Here is a 21,693-nt window from a genome sequence, read left to right as displayed (position 1 = left end):
ACTAATTATGTACTTGGCTCATCTTTGGTATCGGTCAATCATCAGGCTTTTATTATTATTATTTATATCAGCCTGGGCTAGTCACTGTTATCGGTTTTCCCTATAGCCGTGTAGATACAGACTTTAAGGTACATATTTCGAGGTAGACTCGCTGAGTCTCATGGGCGCCGTTCCTATGTCCATCAGACTCGTATTTCCCATTTTGGATGTCAATGGGAAATACACACTTAACGATTTGCGCCGGTTAGAAACTTGAAAAAAAATCTTTAAAATTTCATCAATGTATATAAAAGTGGTACCAACCGTATTGTGCTTGCTAATTTAAGACTCGGTTGAAACAAAATTAAGGATCGAAAGCATTTTAGTGTCCAAAAGGCAAAATTATCGTCAAAGTTCTGCGAAATCGGCACCCTTGCGAAGGGTTCAGAATTCGAATCGGGAACGAAAATATCCGATCTTTGCGATCAAAAACACAAAATTACAACTTTAAACATACTATTGGCAAAAGACATTATTACCAAACAATACAGAATAGAAAATTTGACATCATTTTCTCAAAATATTGAAAAATTTGCTCACCAGACATCGAAAAAGCACGCAATCCAATTCCCCGCTCAAACGCATGGGAAACTGAAAGTGCGATAATCGTGACTAATTTCGAGGTGCATAACAGACACCAAATTTGTGTCATAACAAACACCAAATTGGTGTCGATGACCTGACATGCATGCATTCTTTTGTGATGGTCTTTCAATTTGTGCCGAGTGTCCTTGGCAGACTTGACTATGCTAGGGACAAGCACATCTGAGCGAGGGCGCTATTTATTTTACTTGATATTAAAGCCCTATGTAAATCTGTGCCATTTTGTGCCACTGAAAACACCATTTTTGGAGAAAATGATGAATAAAACCAAAATTAATCTGTTTCAGATGCTCTAGTTTGCATTGACAACAGATTCAATGCTTTAGGAAGCAGAATGCAACATTGACTTTACTTTTGAATATTTTTTTCTGTGAGATATGCCTTGGTGAAAATCACCGTTTTGGTCAAAAAAGGGGTCAAAAAGGGGCATTTTTGGGAAAAAATTCTATTTTGACCCAAAATTCATCTTCTGACAAAAGGGAAACATGGTTTGACAAAAACTTTCATCCTTTTCACATAACAACTCCAGTTTACTTATTTGCTGGGAGAAAGCACTTTTTTGTTGTCGCTTGGGAAAAATCATTGTTTTTGCCTAAAATGGGCCCAAAATGGCCGAAAAATGGCAAAATTTGACCAAAATGAGCACAAAAATCACTTTTTTACCACCTTAAAATTTGAATTTTCATACAAAATTTCACAGATGTGTTGAAAATGATAACATACATAATATTCAACAAAAATTAGATTAAATTACAGTGAAAACTAAAAATTGACAGGGGGGCACAAAAATTATCAAGTCCCCCCATGCACTCCTAAAGTCTTATCAGAGAAAATGGCCCAATGTTCCAACAGTAATTTCGTCATAACTTCACTTAGCAATACAGTAGAAGATTGGTTTTGGTGTCAAATTGTTTCTGAGAAGTTCTCTCTTCCAATAAACAACAATTCATGTTAAAAAAATGAATTTGAAATTTTTATGCCTGTCCCTAACTATGCTTCAGTGGTCATGAAAGGATTCAATAGATAACCTCTGCCCCACTAATCCCCAGCTATTGTCTGAAATTGCACCTCGGAAGATATATTATAACAACTCAGTCCCTCAAATGATAGTCATATAACGACCAAAAGATAAATGACTGACTATCATTGAGGACTGAGTTCCGCAGTCTAATAGCCGTGTACGAGCGGACTCCCTAAAGTCCTAGTGAGTAGATTTTCTTGCAATATTTGGCCTATTTACCTTCAAATGTGATCCCTACATGTACTTTGATTCCAGTAGAATATGCAGCGTAGTAAAAAATCAATTTTTGGCGTTTCTGATCGTCACGATGAAACAATTTTCAGGACAAAATCCGTTGTGCCGTTCTCGATCGCATTTGTTTAGTCGTCGGTAAGATGGGAGGAGCTTACGGTGTACTTAATTGATGGGAATGTTCTATTATGCGTGGGGAGAAAGATTTATATTGTTGTGTTTCGCAAACATGGCTTATTTTTAATGTGCTATGTGCATATGTATATATAAAGAAATACAGAACTGTATAAATTATTCTTGAAGGAATCTGAAAACACTTTATATCTCTGAAATGTGTATATCTGTTTTGTATTTTTCCCCTATGGTTACGATATCGTTGATGCTGGCATATGCTATCCATTATGCTATTTTCGTGACACAAGTATGTCAACAATGACATGAATTAGCCAAGTGACTTGCAATCTAGAAGATATAGAAATAGTAATGCTAAAAGATTTTATTTAATTATAATAAGGCCAAATAAAAAATAAAACATGTTTCACGTCCCCTCCCGCTTCCTTTTTTTTGAGGTTTCTTCAATTTTATTTTTATTTTTTGAAATTCAACTTTTCAAAAAACATGTCTAGGAAGTAGAGGTGCTTTCTATAGCCTTGCTAATATACAAGAAACACTTTTATAAGGTTTTGTGATAGTTAGAGGGGCCTATCTCTCAGAACAACAAATAAAAAGAGGCCTCCTCCTCTTTCCAGGCATTATTGTATACGCTAAAATAGCTCTAATTATGGGTATTTACACCGATTTTGCGATAAAAATAAAAAATAAAAGCCCCTCTTCCTCCTTTTTTTTCAAAAAACCCGGACGTGAAACATGTTTTTTATTTTATTTGGCCTAATATTATTGATATTTTTGGTGGTACGCTGATTAATAATGATATTGGTGTGTTTTCGATATGTGAAAATTAGGTGGCCATCAATTTTAGCGTTTATATTTTCACGCTGCGTGACCTTGTTGTTAATCTAATTACCAGTCGTTCAAATCCGTATTTATTGCTGGCATTTTGGGCTTATTTATTGTTGCATTGGCAACCCTGGATATTCCTTGTTGTCGCCTCACTCCCTATGCCGTTAACGCACTGTATGTGTGATCTTCCCGCATCACGTATGTCACCCACTGAATTATGAAGTGTTGCTAGTTTATCTCACCATTTTGGGCGCTGACCTCAATGCTTACCAATTAGTGCGACTGGTAAATGCAGGCTAAATGTTATGTTTGCGCATGCGCAATAGCATTTGTTACATTTCACTGATTTCAGTTCGTGATCATTTTGTGGGGCATGGTGAGAGAGACGGCGTCAGTAAATCATCTTTATTCGCGAAAATTGAAATGATATTATTTTTCAAGAAGTAGGTAAGAATACCTCCAATGGGTTAGATCCCAGTATGAGTACAGTTTTATATGCATAGTCCAAATTTCAAAGAAATTTTTTAAATGGAATAGCGGCAAAAGTCTAAAAGCGTATTTCTCCATAGAGATAGCGTGTAAATCAAATTTACACACAAAATGGGAAATACGAGGCTCTGATGGACATAGGAACGGCGTCCATGAGCCTCAGCGAGTCTAATCAGGGCAGGCTTTTAGTTTTGAGCGATACAATAAATTATAAAACTGTATAAATATTGTAGCACCGGTACAAGGAACTTATACGATGTCCTCATTCACAAACTGATACTATCTGTCCATCGTATAAGACTGTTACCATACGGCAATGTGATGAAGCAATATTACATATTACACAGTCAAGAATAGGCTCCATCATTTTTTTATTATGATCCCTCCCAGTCTCAGGCATGAGAATTTTCAGTTTAAAAACTGAATTCAGTTTTTTTTATAGTCAAAATTTCCGCAACTTTATTTAATTTCAGCCTGTTTTTGGTACTTTTTGCCCAATTTCACGCGCATTTTCAGTTTTTTTAGGAAAGTGCAGTCTCATGCCTGCAGTCTCCCGACAAACCGTTCAAACCCAAGGGAACGTCCATTATTATATGAGCCTTATATGGAAGTCACCACTTGACTTTGATTATTCCGTGGTATCAAAAGCCACAAGTACTTGAGTACCATCACCCACGGTCAGCTGACATTATTTTAGCAGATTTAAAAATAAATAAAAATACATTTATTATATTTTATGCATGTATGAAAATGAATCATGATATTATGATTTAAAAAAAATAATAAAAAAATTACAGGAATTATTAGTACTAGAGATTTATCATGTCGTCATTTTAATAAATCATGACAAACTTATCAAATTAAAATCATGCTACTATGCTAGCCTACAGTGCCATCTAAATAAATTTAAATTAATTCATGAATGATAAATAAATGAAAGTTACCTGAAGAAATTAACAAAAATAAGAACATAAACAAATAATATATTATTCTTAGCTGTACAAAGAAACGAAAAGGCCTATAAAAAGAAAAAGATAAAGAAAAAATCTGAAATGAATTCAGTGTAGGCCTACTTTTTAATTGTATTTTTACAAATTCAAAAATAAGATAGTGATATTATTATTAAATAATAAATAGTAATAATAATATTAGGTCTAGTAATATAATAATAATAATAATAATAATAATAATAAAATAATTATTAATAATTTATAATAATAATTTAATAATATAATAGTAATAAATAAAAATAACAATAAATAATAAATAATAATAAAAAGTAGTAATATAATATTTAAAAATAATATTGATTTCAAAAAACATTAAAAAAACCAACATTCATCCCATTCATTTATATTGTGTTATTTTTAATAATAATTAATATTATCAAACTTATTTCTCCACTGAAAATTATAAAATAACTGTAAACAATTATAACTAAATATATTATAACTAAATATTAATTGAGTGACAGCCAATCGATCAAACCCATCATAAACATCCAGGCATCCATTGCCAAGACGGCGTAAGAGGATTAGGTAAATAATAACAAAGAACTAGTATTATAATAATAAAGGACGTTCCCTTGGGTTTGAACGGTTTGTGTCTCCCGAAACATCAAAACATCAAAAGCGTTGCACTTATTCTTACTTAAGACTGTCCTTTTTCACATAATGCAGAAAAAGTAAGGCCAACTTGCCTAGAAATGGTCAAATTTTGGCAAGAAATATCTCTGTGTAATCCTATGTAAGTCCCATATCACATCGTTATCGGCGATCAAGGTTTTTTTTTCTGAAGTTTGGTTGGTACCCACCAGCGTCATGCAAATCAACCAGGGGTCCCCAGGTTACCCTCTCAGATTTTGATGAAATTTCATCAGAATAATCTTTTGTGGCCATAATGAACCCATACAAAAAAATGGCCTCATAGGCCATGTCGCTTTTGAGAAATGGCCCTTTGAAGTTTGACCCAGACCCCCCCTTTTTTTGGCACTCGCGAGTGTTGGTGATTTTTACCAACTTGGGTAGCTTATAACTTCTTGTTCTGAACAGGTATAAAGCTGCAATGTTGCATTCTAGCTAACCTTATGTCATATTTTTAGAATCTGGCTCTAAATTTCAGATATATCTGCTTTCCGTTTAAAGTTATGAGCACTCAAAGTTGGTCATTTATTCAACCGCAAGTGTGATTTTGTCATTTTGGGGGTCCCCTGGTGCCACAAATATGTGGTCATATGACTCAAATGTCATAGATACATTGTCTATAGGTACATATCTAAGCCCACAAGCAAGTTTGAGCAAATCAAACCATTAATGGAGGAATGGGTGGTATCCGAACAGGCTTTGAATTTTAAGGTGAGCGAGTGCAACGCTCGCGGATGGCTCACCTTAAGTTGTTCATTCGAGTGTGATTTATAGCTCACCTTGTAAATCTGCTAGAGCCTTAGCTTCTTCACAAGTGCGGTTTATAGCACACCTGATTGCTCACCTTAACATTTCAAGGAGTGCTATTAATTGCACGCCTAGTATTTTCAAAACCAATGCCTGTCCGAAGTTGGGTTCGGGTGAAAATTAGCTGGAGACCCCCCCCCCTCTTTCTGACCAATGGTTGACCATGTTGACAGTTGAAACATGGATTGAAATTTACAGCCATGAAACATACTTATGAGACCTACCTAGAAACAAAAATTCAGCTTTGGTACTCAACTCCATCATAGTTAGATGGCAGCTTGAAAATAGGGTGGAAAACCTACTATTTCTTGTCTAAGGGTGTTGAATTCAGCAACCATGACAAGAAATAGCAGGTTTTTCACCCTATTTTCAAGCTGCCATCTAACTATGATGGAGTTGAGTACCAAAGCTGAATTTTTGTTTCTAGGTAGGTCTCATAAGTATGTTTCAGGGCTGTAAATTTCAATCCATGTTTCAACTGTCAACATGGTCAACCATTGGTCAGAAAGAGGGGGGGGGGGGGTCTCCAGCATCGGATACCGCCCATACATGTATACCGCCCATATCGGATACCACCCAACTTCGGATACCGCCCATTCCTCCATTAATTGCTCAAACTTGCTTGTGGGCTATATGTACCTATAGACAATGTATCTATGACATTTGAGTCATATGACCACATATTTGTGGCACCAGGGGACCCCCAAAATGACAAAATCACACTTGCGGTTGAATAAATGACCAACTTTGAGTGCTCATAACTTTAAATGGAAAGCAGATATCTGAAATTTAGAGCCAGATTCTAAAAATATGACATAAGGTTAGCTAGAATGCAACATTGCAGCTTTATACCTGTTCAGAATAAGAAGTTATAAGATACCCAAGTTGGTAAAAATCACCAATGACACTCGCGAGTGCCAAAAAAAGGGGGGGGATCTGGGTCAAACTTCAAAGGGCCATTTCTCAAAAGCGACATGGCCTACATGTATGAGGCCATTTTTTTGTATGGGTTCATTATGGCCACAAAAGATTATTCTGATGGAATTTCATCAAAATCTGAGAGGGTCACCTGGGGACCCCTGGTTGATTTGATATGGACTTATCTGCATGCATATTTATTATAAACATGATAGCATAGATAATCTGCGACAGTGACACAATCTGGTCCATGGGGGCCAAAGGAGGCATTTTTGAAAATTGAGTTACTGTAATTGTTACATTATTACATGTACATGATGTACATACAAAGTCAATAGACTATTATTTACTGAAAATACCACAGGTCTAGCATACTTGGTTCTAAAAAGTTATGAAGTTTTTTTAATGTATATTTTCTTATGTATTTTATGTGTTTTTTTACTCCATATTTTTACCTTTATCTCAGTTTCAAATTTGCCGCCTTTGGCCCCATGGACCAAATCGTGTCACATTTATAATATGTACTACCAGAGAAGATGTAATAAAGAGGAGGGTCAACGGAATTATATCCTTGAGATAATCCTGTAGGTAATCCTGTCGCATCTATTCATAGTCCTTTATTCTCAAGTAGTTAGACATCCACTTGAAATATCCTATGATGTTATGTGGTCATGTGTCTTATGGTGGAATCCCAAAATACCTGGTGGCGTTACATTTTTCTCTCCTCTCTCTGATTTAACTTGTTGTCACAAAGCTATTCTTGGTCCAATTGCATCAAGTTTGGGCTTATTATACAGCTTGATTATTCTAATTTTCAAATATGTTTCACAACTTGGAATTCAAATTTGTTTAATTAGTGAAAAAAATTAAAATGTTAACGATGATAAACCTGGTGGATAAGTGGTAGAGGATACATGTAAGTGGTAGAGGAGTATGTACAATCTCTATGGCAAATGCTTTGAAGACATGACATCTATTTGAATTTTAAATTATATCACTATCAAATTGTGTGATATACATGCAAAGCATACCTCAAATGATAGCTTGTTCATTCATTATTCATATTCAGGTATTAATTTTATCTAATTGTGTTTACAAGTGTTCACTGAGAACCGCAAGTCACAAGACCCGCAATTTTTTCCTATTCACTTACACACAAATGCCAGAATTTTCAGTCACAACATGCGTTTTGGCTTTCAATTGTTGTATCTTGAGAACTATACACCCTAAGATAGGAAAAGTATACATTTTTGGAATGCTTTTTACCCCAGGAATCCAAATATGCAGTTAAAATAAATGTAGGATACACTCTAAAAAAAATATTTTCGAAAATGTAATCAACATTTGGTGCATGAAGTTACGTATATTTTCGCACCCTGTATAACTACTTCGGTCAATCTTAACATAGCAAAAGTATACATTTTATTAAAGCTCATAGTGTGGCCTGTCACAAAATTCAGATTTCATTTGAGGCAATCCATATCAGTAGCAAATGCAATAAATTATAAATTTTCTAGCAAAATTAAAAATTTTCATGATATCACCCTATATATTTTCTTACACACCCTGTATACCAACTTCAATTTTGCATAGTTGGATTCCTTGGAACATAAGCTTTCCAAAAATGTATAGTTTGGCTAGTGTGAGATGTATAGTTTTAGATATAATAATCAATTTTAAGTGAAAAGGAAGACAAATTATCAAAATTAGTGCTTGTAACGCAAATGTGCCCCACCATATGACACACAACCATGTGTGTGACCGCCCATGGTTGACCAATTTTCACTTCAGAATTGAAAATATTTCCAATGTTTCTATAGAGAATTTGTTAAAAAGTATGAAACGCAGTGTGTTAAGGACCTGCTGCTTGGATGGGATACCACATGTGGATAATACAAGAAAGAAATCGAGTGCTGTAAAATTTCCCCCCAAATCCACCGTTTTTGTAAATATATAAATTTCTAAAGAAGAAATTTTTAGGATTTTTTTAGAGAGGTGATGATTGTTGATCATTTCTATTTTATTATTTTATGTATTTTCCTGTCATTTCCTGCCAACCTAATAAAGATATTCTGATAATTGATAACATTCTTTATCATAAATAATAGAGTCTGAAAGTGGCAACAAGTAGCAAAAATTATAATTTGCCATGGAACTTCAGTCATATTTTATCTGAAATCTGACAAGATGACAGGGTCTGCATGCATGGTGTGTATGGCATGATGACATGCACACACTGACCTATCCCTAAAATCAGTTAGCTGCAACTTGTGTATCACACCCATCCCGTGTTCAAACCCTATTGTGGTATTCTATTGTAAAGCAGCTAAATAGGGTGATTCATCATTTACTTTGAGTGAGCGGTCTCACACATAATTTGTTTGAGGATAGCTTGATCAACCTCCTCTTTATTACATCTTCTCTGGTACTACATACATTGTCACCCGAGGGGGGGGGGCACTCACACTTTGGAGGTGACGCATAATATGTAGGGCTGCCTTTTTCAGTGTCGCTGTCACCCAAAGACCCCTTATTACGCATAATAAGGGGTCTTTGTATATTATAGGGGCAAGGACTACAAGTACTGCACTGGAAATTTTATTTCGGCACAGACAACAGTTGTGGAGTTGCAGTCAAAAATGAGGTAAAACCAGTATTTGATCAATAAATCAATAACTACTTGCCTTGAGTTGCTGAATTTTCAGAGCGATAGTTGTAGTCCTTGCCCCTACAACATGCATATCTTAATTGTCACCAATGTGCTATAATTTTTGAGAGAAATGCAAAAATAGGCACAAAATTGGCCAGGGTATTTAGAACTAGAAATTGATTTTCAAGTTTCTGTGGCCCTGTTTCGCTCTCATCGAAAAAACCTTGGTTTCACCTGACAACAAATCGAATTTCCTTGTAATAGCAACATCATATATGGGATATTGATCATGCGCAAATCGTAAAAATGTGTAGAATAGAAACTCTGTGGTATCTCATATCGTGTATAACTGTATATAGTATGCTTAGCCAGAGTCGCTCGGCCTATCTCGAACAAAATCACCATGCGTAGCTTTTGAAAAACGGGCAATTTTTGACACAAAGATGTAGGGATGATGACGCTGTGTACTGTACATAGTGGATCCAGCACCTTTTGGCAGTATACATGTAATAAGGTTATGTCCAGTACATACATACATACATGATTTATATAGCGCCTTTTACAAATAGATCAAGGCGCATAACAGTGAATGACAAGAACATACAAAATAGTAAACAAAGCAAAATTAATAAACATAATAATGAGATTTTAAGAGTTTCTTGAAACTTGTGATTGAGCGTGCCTCCCTGATGTTACGTGGGAGGCAGTTCCACAGTGCCGGTGCAGCAGCTTGGAATGCTCTGTCGCCAATTTGTATTCTGCCAACATGAGGAGTTATTTGAGTTATGTCCATTGAAGATCTTGTGACGAGTCCGGAATGGGGTTGTTTTAGTGAAACTAAGTCAACGAGATATTGAGGTGCAGATCCTTTCAGGCATTTGAAGATGTAGAGGCAAACTTTGAAGTTGATGCGTTCTCTTAATGGCAACCAATGCAGTTTATGCATAAGTGGAGATGGACTATCGCGTCTTGCGGCAGAGAAAATCATCTTGACAGCCTTGTGTTGGAGTGACTGTAGCCGATCAAGATCTTTAGATTTGGCTCGATATAAGAGGGCATTACCATAATCAAAACACGATAGTACCAGAGCTCTGACAACCAGTACAAATCATATGAAAATGTTTGCAATATTGAAGCTAAAATGGTGTAATATGGTGCAAAAGTGGAACAAATTTGCACTCTAAAAAAAGAGAGAGGCCATGTTTTGTTTTAAATATGACCGCAAAACAGGCATATCGTCGCACTTGATCAAGGCAGAGGTGTGTGAGTGGGAATGTGCCCAACTCAGTCGTTGAAAAAAATTGAAAAATGTTCAATACGAAGTCAAAGAATAATTGCCCAGTGAGAATTATTCTGGCCATATTTGTGCAGAATATATGCAAGCGCATGCACCAAAAACTTTCATACAACTTGAAGTGAAAGTTGATACAGATTGGGTTCATTTCACCAAGTTTATACCAAAATTAAGGTGTTTACCGAATGTGTACTTACATTTGTATTTAAAGAGAGTTAAAAACAATTTTTTTTTTCTTTTTTTTTTCAGTTGTGGGATGGGGTGTTCTTTTTAAAACTTGTGTGGGGGGTAGGGCACCAAATAAAGAACTTTAGTCGCAGAGGATAAAAATATTTTAGTCGGATTTGTCAATGGCATTTTGATCACTTTCTTCAATGCTTCTAGTTCTACTTCCATCTTTTTCCTCAGTCTAACTCTCCTGAAAGCCCTCTTTTTTCTTTCTGTCACTGGCGTACCAGACATTAGCAGGTTAGGCAAAGCTTTTTACCCCTAAAGTTTACGGGGACAATTGCACGCATATTCATGCAAAACTTGTTGTAGTATTTCACCCAAAATCAAGGTATAAAAGTATTCACAGAACGTGGGGGCATTTGATATTGTGTCCCCCAGCCCAAAATGTGGAGGGGACGTGTTTGTTCCCCGGGATTCACACCCATGGTCCAGGGTACTATACTTTGATCAGCTCGTAATCGGCGGGAATTGTTAGGCTTTTCCCATTACGCCGAAAAGTAGACCCACTTTTGGAGTAATATAGTTGACCTGTTTGGTCTTTATTGTGCATGTTAAATAAAGTAGACAAAGTATAGGGCTTTGAATTAATAATTTGTGATATTTCTAGCGAGATGTCACAAGACAATTCTCGCAATAAAATATATTGATATTAATCCGCGCTGTTATAAGGCCCGCCGATTACGAGCTGATCAAAGTATAGGATAGTAATTTCCATGAACTGGTCAGCTCAAAAGTGTAACTAGTGTGATCAATTTCAGTGTGATTAATGTGTGACCAATGATTTTTCAGCCAGCCGTTTCAGTCCATTTTTCAGTTTTGTTGGACAATGGTTATTTGCTTACAAATTTTTATTGTGTAAATTTTGCATTGAAACTGTCTTTGTTGCTTAAAAATACACTTATTTTGTATATTTATTAAGTTTCAAATTAAAATGGTTTCGGATTTCTTATTTTACTTCTTTATTCTTTTTTTTTTATGTCCAGGTTATTTCAGTGTGGCCAGTAATACATGTACATGTAGATATCAGTAATTTTGTAAGGTAATACTGGATCAAGAATGGAGTTGTTGAAGCCTTTTACATGTACATTCTGTGACATTACTTTGCACTCCTTTGATAGGCTACAGCAACATAGAAAACGACATTTGGTGAAATACACTCGAGCTCTTTCCAAGAAAAAGTATCCCAATCTGATCAGTGATGTGAACACCACACAGCTTTTCTTTCAGTGTGAGATATGTAAAGAGTGTTTTGTTGGAAAAAAACATTTGACTGAACATTTGAAAACCCACGATGGGCAAAATGAGGCAACCCTCACAGTCACAGAATCTGAATTTGGTGATAGCAATATTATGGGACTGCATCAGTGTCAGTATTGTAGACAATATTTTAGCCAAAAGTTAAATCTTGATAGACACATGAGATGCCACCCTAAAGAGAAACTTTACCAGTGTGAATATTGTCAGAAATGTTTTGCTCATAGAAGTTGGCTCACACAACACACAAGAACTCACACCAAAGAGAAACCGTACCAGTGTGAGTATTGCCAGAAATATTTTCCCCAAAAAGAGCGTTTCATATGTCACATCAGAACTCGCACCAAAGAAAAGCCATATTGCCAGAAATGCTTTACTGAAAGAAGTGGCCTGACACAGCACATCAGAACTCACACCAAAGAAAAACCACACAAGTGTGAGTATTGCCAGAAATGTTTCGCATTTAATACCAAGTTAAAACAACACATTAGAACTCACACCAAAGAGAAACCATATAAATGTGAATATTGTCAGAAATGCTTTGCCTTTAATGGTGACTTGAAAAGACACATCACAACTCACAGTACAAAGAAACCAGAGAAACCTTATCAGTGCATGTATTGCCAGAAATGTTTTTCTCAAAAAGGTGCTTTACATGTTCATATCAGAACTCACACCAAAGAGAAACCATTTCAGTGTGAGTATTGCCAGAAATGCTTTACCCAAAGAAGTAACCTCACACAACACATCAGAACTCACACCAAAGAGAAACCATTCCAGTGTGAGTATTGTCAGGAATGCTTTACTCAAAGAAGTAACCTCACACAACACATCAGAACTCACACCAAAGAGAAACCATTCCAGTGTGAGTATTGCCAGAAATGCTTTACCCAAAGAAGTAACCTCACACAACACATCAGAACTCACACCAAAAAGAAACCACACCAAGTGTGAGTATTGTCAGGAATGCTTTACTCAAAGTAACCTCACACAACACATCAGAACTCACACCAAAGAGAAACCATTTCAGTGTGAGTATTGCCAGGAATCCTTTACTCAAAGAAGTAACCTCACACAACACATCAGAACTCACACCAAAGAGAGACCATTTCAGTGTGAGTATTGCCAGGAATGCTTTACTCAAAGAAGTAACCTCACACAACACATTAGAACTCACACCAAAGAGAAACCATTCCAGTGTGAGCATTGCCAGAAATGCTTTACTCAAAGAAGTAACCTCACACAACACATCAGAACTCACACCAAAGAGAAACCATATAAATGTGAATATTGTCAAAAATGCTTTTCCCAAAATAATGACTTGAAAAGACACATCAGAACTCAATCAAAGAAAAGCCATACCAATGTGAGTATTGTTAGAAATAGTTTACCCAAATAAGTAGCCTCACACACCACATCAGAAATCACACTAAAGAAAAGCTACACCAGTGTGAGTATTGGCAAAAATGTTTCACCCAGAGAGAAGGTCTCATATGCCACATCAGCTCACACGCAAAAAATACCACACCAAGTGTGAGTATTGCCAGAAATGCTTTACTCAAAGAAGTAACCTCACACAACTCAGAACTCACACCAAAGTGAAGCCACACCAGTGTGAATATTGCCAAAAATGCTTTGCTCAACAAAGTAGCCTCACACAACACATCGGATCTCACACCAAAGAGAAACGATACCAGTTTGAGTATTGCCACAAATGTTATACCCAGAAAATACAAATGTATAGCACATCAGAACTCACACCAAAGAAAAGCCACACACCAGAACTTGCACGAAAGAGAGATTATATCAAATGTATAAATATAAAAGTTTGTTCGTTTAATTTACTTAAAAAGACACATTAGAACTCTCACTAAAGAGAGACTACATGTATAGTGTATTAGGGTCTGCAGGATGTCAGCCCAGTGGTTAATATGCATCTCATCATGCTTTGTGTTTGTATACATTTATTGCGATTAAAGATGCGAAAGCTAACGTAAATACTGGCGTATACACATGTAAAAGTCGGATTGAAGGGTTAAATATCACAAGGATTTCCAACGCTGATGAAAAAAAATGTCACAGCACAACTCGATATAAAATAATGGCAAAAATAATATTTTTGTGATATTTTGGCCAGTTTGACATAAAAATGTACGGTAATTGTTGCACGAGGGAAAAAATAAATATGTATTCAAAGTAAAATAAAATACATAAAACAGCGTAATTATGTTATATCAGCATGATTTATTACTCGGAGTTTCACGCCTAAAACGGTGATCATCAGATAAATAGCTGAACACTGAACTGTAACTCCAAAACAAAAGAAATAAATTCATAGCGTTGAAAGTGTATGCGTCTTCACTAGAAAAGTATGACAGCGCGCATACATGTTTAAAACGAATGACACAGTGTATACGCACGCATGTTTAGCGAAAAACGCGATAGGCGCAGCAACTTCGCATGCAATGAAGTGCGGTATTTCTAATTTCTCTTCAATGCATAGGTTACATTGTCCTGAGTCACGTCTGTGTGTGTTTGATTCTTTCAAGATTTCCCAGTGGATAGAGTAGTTACTTCCTTTTCTTTTAAGTTGCCATGCATATTTTGAGAGTTCTGTTTCCTACTCATATTTGTCATGTTTGAATGATTTGGTGTGGTTGTTGAACCTCTGTTTAAAGGTTCCACCTGAAAGTCCTATATAAGATTTAGACTCTGTATTCGAAGATACACTGGCTTTATATACTAAAGCACTTGTCATGCACTTTCCACGGAGGGGACAGGTTTCTTTGACTCTGCAGTTGCAACTTTTTGTTGATGGCATTTGGTTGGCTTTTTTGGTGATTTGTGAGTTGTGGGATTTGATGATTGATTTCATATTTTTCATACAACTGTAGCTGATTTTCACAGTGTTCCTGTTAGGGGTGGTGCAATAATTATGTGTACCCCGGGGTGAATTCTCAAAATGGTCTGCCAAAAATCGCTTGTCCCCCTTTGGCCGTGCAAAAACCTTTGCCCCCCCTTTCGCCGTGCCAAAAAACCTTTGCCCCCCCCCCCCCCGTTTGACGTGCCAAAAAATCTTTGCCCCCCCCCTTACACATGCAAGATTTTGGGGAACCCGATTTAAAACCTTAAATTGAAATTATACATATTGCATATTTGAATGTGTTCCTAACGTTTTCCTACACCTTTTTAGGGCGTAATATAGAAACGGTGCCCAAAATATCTGTGCCAAAATTGCTTGCCCCCCTTTCGACCTGCCAAAATCGCTTGACCCCCTTTCGACCTGCCAAAAAATGCTTGCCCCCCTTTTGGCCTGCCAAAAATCTTTGCCCCCTATAATTCACCCCGGGGTACACATAATTATTGCACCACCCCTTAAATATTTTGTTGAGTTTGTGTCCACGCGGGAAGTGTTTGGCTAGAAGCTTGATCAACATATTCCCTACATTTGATTTCACGGCTTTATTGTACGGAGGGTTAAACCAGATGACTTTTCTGGTGCGGCGTCTTTTCTTCTGCTGATGGTCTTGTATTATTCTCCTTGGTGGTGTATTGAATGGATTCAGCGTGACCACTTGATTTCAGAGCTTCGTCATTGTATGCGGGGCGGCTTTCTTGAAGACGCCGTGGTTGGACGCCAAAGTGTGGAGATTCTTTTCCCAATGGCGATAGGGATGTGGTTGATGACGTGAGGTGGATGGTTGGATTGGGTGTTGATGTAGACTGGATGGTCATTGGGTTTTTGTAGGCTTGATGTATACCGGTGTCGAGGTTAAGGTTAACATCTAGGAAGTTGACTGATTTCATGTTGGTTTGAACAGTTATCTTTAGTCCAAATGATTGGAAGATCTTTATGAGTTGCTTCCTTGTTCTGTCTGCCTTATTTCCTGAGTGGTTCTTGAGTACCGCAAGACCGTCATCCCTGTAGAGTCCGATACTGGTTGCATTGAGTTTCATTTCTAACGTTTGTAAGATGAAGAGGCCCACTAATTCACACACTTCTGCGCCGTCAAATCCCCCCATTGTGACATCAAATGCGTTGTTTGCGTCTCTCTTCACCCATGGATTGCCTTTGTTGTCGAAGAGGAGGGATTTACGTGCGTGCATTATCGTTTCTTGTTCTAGGTTTGAGATGGTTGTGTATTGTTTAGCCCAGTTTAAAGACTTGGTGAGAAGGTCTTCCGATATGTCAAATATAAGGAAGATGAGCATGCATTTTTCTTGTAGACCATTGAACCATTTTAATACGGAGGACGTATTCCTCCATTGGTTCACGTGTATTTTTAGTCTGATGTTATTATTTATCCGGTCTAGCATTTGTTTGCTCACCCTTCCTAATTCTGTTTTTGCTGGGTTGATTAGTCTACATTTTGGATTGGTTTCAAAGTTGTCTTTGTGGTCTTTCAGTGAGATAAAGGCGTGACTTTCAGCCGTTTTGTCAATCCTATCACTTATGTCTAATTTGTTGGCAATGTTATTGAATTCAGTGTCGATTTCTTTAACAATACTGGTATCTGCTCTTTTATATTTCTGGGTAGTGTTTTCAGTAAGAAGCTTGTCATACCTGTTTGTTATCCATCTTGTATATGTTCCTTGTTTTGTCTGCTGGTACGAAGAGTTTATCTGAGGAGTTGATCTTATCTGCATCCTCTCTTAGCACGGTTTGGAATTCATCGTTTACCTATCGGAATTGAATGTTTTCTACCATTTCAAGCATGTCTCTTTCGAAATGAGCCATTTCCTTGATTTGCGGTGGGGTCTTCTTTGACTTGAATCCGAATTTTCCGTACTGATCGACTTCTTCATCGCTGCTGTCATCGTCGCTGCTGGTATCTGTATCTTCTTCATCGTTAAGGAAGAAAAAAGCTTTCCATCTCATTCGCTTGATGACGCTTTCCACTTTTTCTAGTAGTCTTTTCAAGTATTCGCTGTGTGATGGTATAGGAATGTTCTTGTCGGAGTAGTTCAGTTTGAGTAGATCCATGTTTACGGTGCTACGGCTGGTATAGTGATAAATAGTGCTCAACCAAAATAGGGAGCCTGCTATAATATATAGTTAATCAAAACAGCTGAAAATAGTGCTCGATACTATTAGATAGTAGAGCGTGTAATAAAATATATAAAAACAGCGTAATTATGTTATATCAGCATGATTTATTACTCGGAGTTTCACGCCTAAAACGGCGATCATCAGATAAATAGCTGAACACTGAACTGTAACTCCAAAACAAAACAAATAAATTCATAGCGTTGAAAGCGTACGCGTCTTCACTAGAAAAGTATGACAGCGCGCATGTTTAAAACGAATGACACAGTGTATACGCACGCATGTTTAGCGAAAAACGCGATAGGCGCAGCAACTACGCATGCAATGAAGTGCGTATTTATTTCTTTTCATACACGCATGCTCGCAATTTTGATATGCGAAAAACAAATGCACGCATGTTTAGCGAAAAACGCAATAGGTGCAGCATATATACGCATGTAATGAAGTGCGCAAATTATTTCTTTAAAATGCGGAGGCGCAGTAGGCGTAAGCAACTACGCAAGTAATGAAGTGCGCAATTTATTTTTTCTTTGCGCTGCTTGGTGGTTTCCGACCGTGTCGGCATTTTGAGATGAGTTCGGTTTTATTATTGATGGTGTTAGGCCCTTTCGCATACGCAGTATTTCTAATTTCTCTTCAATGCATAGGTTGCATTGTTCTGAGTGACGTCTGTGTGTGTTTGATTCTTTCAAGATTTCCCAGTGGATAGAGTAGTTACTTCCTTTTCTTTTAAGTTGCCATACATATTTTGAGAGTTCTGTTTCCTTCTCATATTTGTCATGTTTGAATGATTTGGTGTGGTTGTTGAACCTCTGTTTAAAGGTTCCACCTGAAAGTCCTATATAAGATTTAGACTCTGTATTCGAAGATACACTGGCTTTATATACTAAAGCACTTGTCATGCACTTTCCACGGAGGGACAGGTTTCTTTGACTCTGCAGTTGCATTTTTTTTTTGATGGCATTTGGTTGGCTTTTTTGGTGATTTGTATTCAAAGTATATATTTTATTGATTTGAAAAATATGTCATGTCAACCTAGTTATTCTGAACAAAAGAGTTGATGATGGTGAATGTCTGTGACCTATAGTTTTTGATCTACATTTGTATGGCCTTTTCAAATTCATATAATGGACTAAAAATAGCATGTTTTTGTTCATTATTTCCAATGATATGTCAAAATGGTCCTTTAAGGACATTTTAACCATTTTGTTAGTTTTTGGAAAGATTGTCTAATTTATATTTTCTGGCTTGTTGACAGGGCATCAAAAATATTTGGTCCTGGATAATTAAATATCTTAGTCGGCTTTGTCATGTGTATCTGCGTCTTGATCACTTTCTTCAATCCTTCTGTTTCTGTCTTTTTCCTAAGTCTGATCAACTCTCCTGAAAGCCCTCTTTTTCCTTTCTGTCACTAGCATACCAGACATTAGCAGTTTAGGCAAAGCTTTTTACCCCCTGAAGTTGATGGGGACAATTGCACACATATTCATGAAATACGTGATAAACAGAGCTTTTAAACAGTTCTCGAGCAACAAATATTTGACTTACTTGATAATGCCTCCCACATCCATGGGATTTCATCAGAAAGTGAGGTAGATTGGTATAAAAGTATGTGCAGAAACGTGGGGGGGGGCATTTGATATTGTGTCCCCCCAGCCCAAAATGAGGAGGGGACGTGTCCACCGGGATTGACACCTATGGTCCAGGATAGTAATTTTGATAACAATTGAATTGGTCCCCTCAAATTAGTGTATTAGTGTGATCAATTTCAATGGAACTAATGAGTGGCAAATGATTTCAGTCTATTTTTCAGTGTTGTTGGACAATTGCTTAATACAAAATAACAAAATAAATATTTCAGTGTTCTTTTCAGTGGTACTTTCTATCGTGTAAATTTTGCATTAAAACTGTCAGCCTTTCATGGGACATAGATACAACATCAGCCAATTTATAGTGAGATTTATAATTTTTTAAAGATTTTGTTCTTAAAAATATACTTATTTTGTATTTTCTAAGTTTCAAATCAAAACGGTTTCGGATTTCTTATTGTACCTCTTTATTCTTTTGTTTTATGTCCAGGTTATTTCAGTGTGGCCAGTACTAGATATCGGTAATTTTGTATACATGTAGATAATACTGGATCAACAATGGAGTTGTTGAAGCCTTTTACATGTACATTCTGTGACATTACTTTGCACTCCTTTGATATGCTACAGCAACATAGAAAACGACATATGGTGAAATACACTCGAGCTCTTGCCAAGAAGAGAAAGAATCCCAATCTGATCATTGATGAGAACACTACACAACTTTTCTTTCAGTGTGAGATATGTGAAGAGTGTTTTGTCGGAAAAAAACATTTGACTGAACATTTGAAAACCCATGACAGGCAAAACAAGGCGGCACTGCATCAGTGTCAGTATTGTAGACAATATTTTAGCCAAGAGTTAAATCTTGATAGACACATGAGATGCCACACTAAAGAGAAACCATACCGCTGTGAATATTGTCTGAAGTGTTTTGCTCATAAAAGTTGGCTCACACAACACATGAGAACTCACACCAAAGAGAAGCCATACAAGTGTGATTATTGCCAGAAATGCTTTGCTCAAAGAAGTATCCTCGCACAACACATCATCAAAACTCACACCAAAAAAAAGCGATATAAGTGTGAGTCTTGCCAGAAATGCTTTGCATTTAATAGCGAGTTAAAACGACATATCAGAACTCACACCAAAGAGAAACCATATAAATGTGAATATTGTCACAAATGCTTTGCCTTTAATGCTGCCTTGAAAAGACACATCACAACTCACAGTACAAAGAAACCAGAGAAACCTTATCAGTAAATGTTCACATCTCACACCAAAGAGAAACCATTCCAGTGTGAGTATTGCCAGGAATGCTTTACTCAAAGAAGTACCCTAACACAACACATGAGAACTCACACAAAAGAAAAGCCAAACAAGTGTGAGTATTGTCAGAAATGCTTTACTCAAAGAAGTGGCCTCGCACAACACATCAGAACTCACACCAAAGAGAAACCATATAAATGTGAATATTGTCAGAAATGCTTTGCCTGTAACGGTGACTTGAAAAAACACATCACAACTCACACCAAAGAAAGGCTACACCAGTGTGAGTATTGTCAAAAATATTTTACCCAGAGAGATGGTCTTATCACAGATATTGGAACACAATGTCTCATATGCCACATCAGAACTCACACCAAAGAAAAACCATACAAGTGTGAGTATTGCCAGAAATGCTTTGCTCAAAGAAGTAACCTTACACAACACCCCAAAACTCACCAAAGAGAAGCCATACCAGTATGGCCAGAGAATATTGCCAGAAGCATTGAGAAGTGCTTTGAGAAGTGCTCAACAAAGTAGCCTCACATAACACATCGGAAATCACACCAAAGAGAAACCACACCAGTGTGAGTATTGCAATAAATGTTATACCCGAAAAAGAGGGTCTCATATACCACATCAGAACTCACACCAAAGAAAAGCCACGCACCAGAAAAAAAGAGAAATCATTTAAAATGTGATTTTGTTCGCTTAATTTACTTAAAAAGACATCAGAAGTTCAGAACTCACACTAAAGAGAGACTATTGTACAACAATGTAGTGTATTAAGATCTGCGTTCTATCATGCTTTGCATTTGTATGTACATTATGGCGATTAAACATGTGAAAGTGAACGTAAATACCGGCGTATAAAAGTCTGACTTTAAGGGTTATTTGCTCAACTATCTTACAACTATAATCAGTAATGCTTTGTTGGAAGAAGAAACGTCTTAAATAAAAAGACATTCATATAATCATAACCTCTGCGTATTGCACCAATGCACCATATGTGCATCCCAATTAAATTGCTCTTTAGATGATATACACACACTGCCACGGAGGTTATTGATATCCATCAGTGATGTCTGTGTGTGACGTAGTGAGGAATTGTGCAGTACAATGACTTCCGTGTGTGCAAATCCTTTGCACCGGAACACATACTTCACATGCTCACAACTGCCATATTTACACATGCTGTGATTTAATTCACACTGCTGTAAATCCCTTTAAGGGATCTAAAATGAGCGTTTATTGCGTTTCGACAGTATTTTTGTGGGACATGAGACATCAGACCTATCGAATTGCATTCTGAATACGAAGCATGTCTTTCTGATATCAAATAATTTTAATTTTTTTTGAAAATCACGATATAATACAAATTTTATGACAAATTATTAAAATTTGATATTTTTCAAATTTTTGATATATAACAGTCATCGGTAAATTATATAAATCTAATGACATATTCTTAAAGTGTATGTAGCAGGGAGGAAAAGCCGACGGTCAATTGACAATTTTGACCTTTCATATTGAAGATATTGATTTTTTTCCCAAAAAAAATCCATATCTTCAATACGAAAGGTCAAAATTTTCAATTGATTGTCGGCTTTTCATCCCACCTACATACACTTTAAGTATAAATCATCATATTTAT

The 21,693-nt window shown here is 36.6% G+C and overlaps 1 protein-coding gene across 1 annotated transcript in view; it reads left to right on the top strand.

Annotated features, from left to right (window-relative positions):
* Positions 1-21,305, top strand: part of LOC140136286 (uncharacterized) — a 29,504-nt gene extending 8,199 nt beyond the window's left edge. Inside the window, 1 exon segment of the mRNA XM_072158013.1 lies at positions 19,267-21,305. Coding sequence (XP_072014114.1) covers positions 19,335-20,579 — 1,245 coding nt within the window. The 5' untranslated portion in view covers positions 19,267-19,334 and the 3' untranslated portion in view covers positions 20,580-21,305.
* The last annotated feature ends 388 nt before the right edge of the window (positions 21,306-21,693 follow it).

The sequence above is a fragment of the Amphiura filiformis genome, chromosome 16, assembly GCF_039555335.1.
Source record: "Amphiura filiformis chromosome 16, Afil_fr2py, whole genome shotgun sequence".
Lineage (NCBI taxonomy): Eukaryota > Metazoa > Echinodermata > Ophiuroidea > Amphilepidida > Amphiuridae > Amphiura > Amphiura filiformis.
Note: the sequence above shows the minus strand (reverse complement) of the source record. Positions and strands in the feature narration are given on the sequence as shown.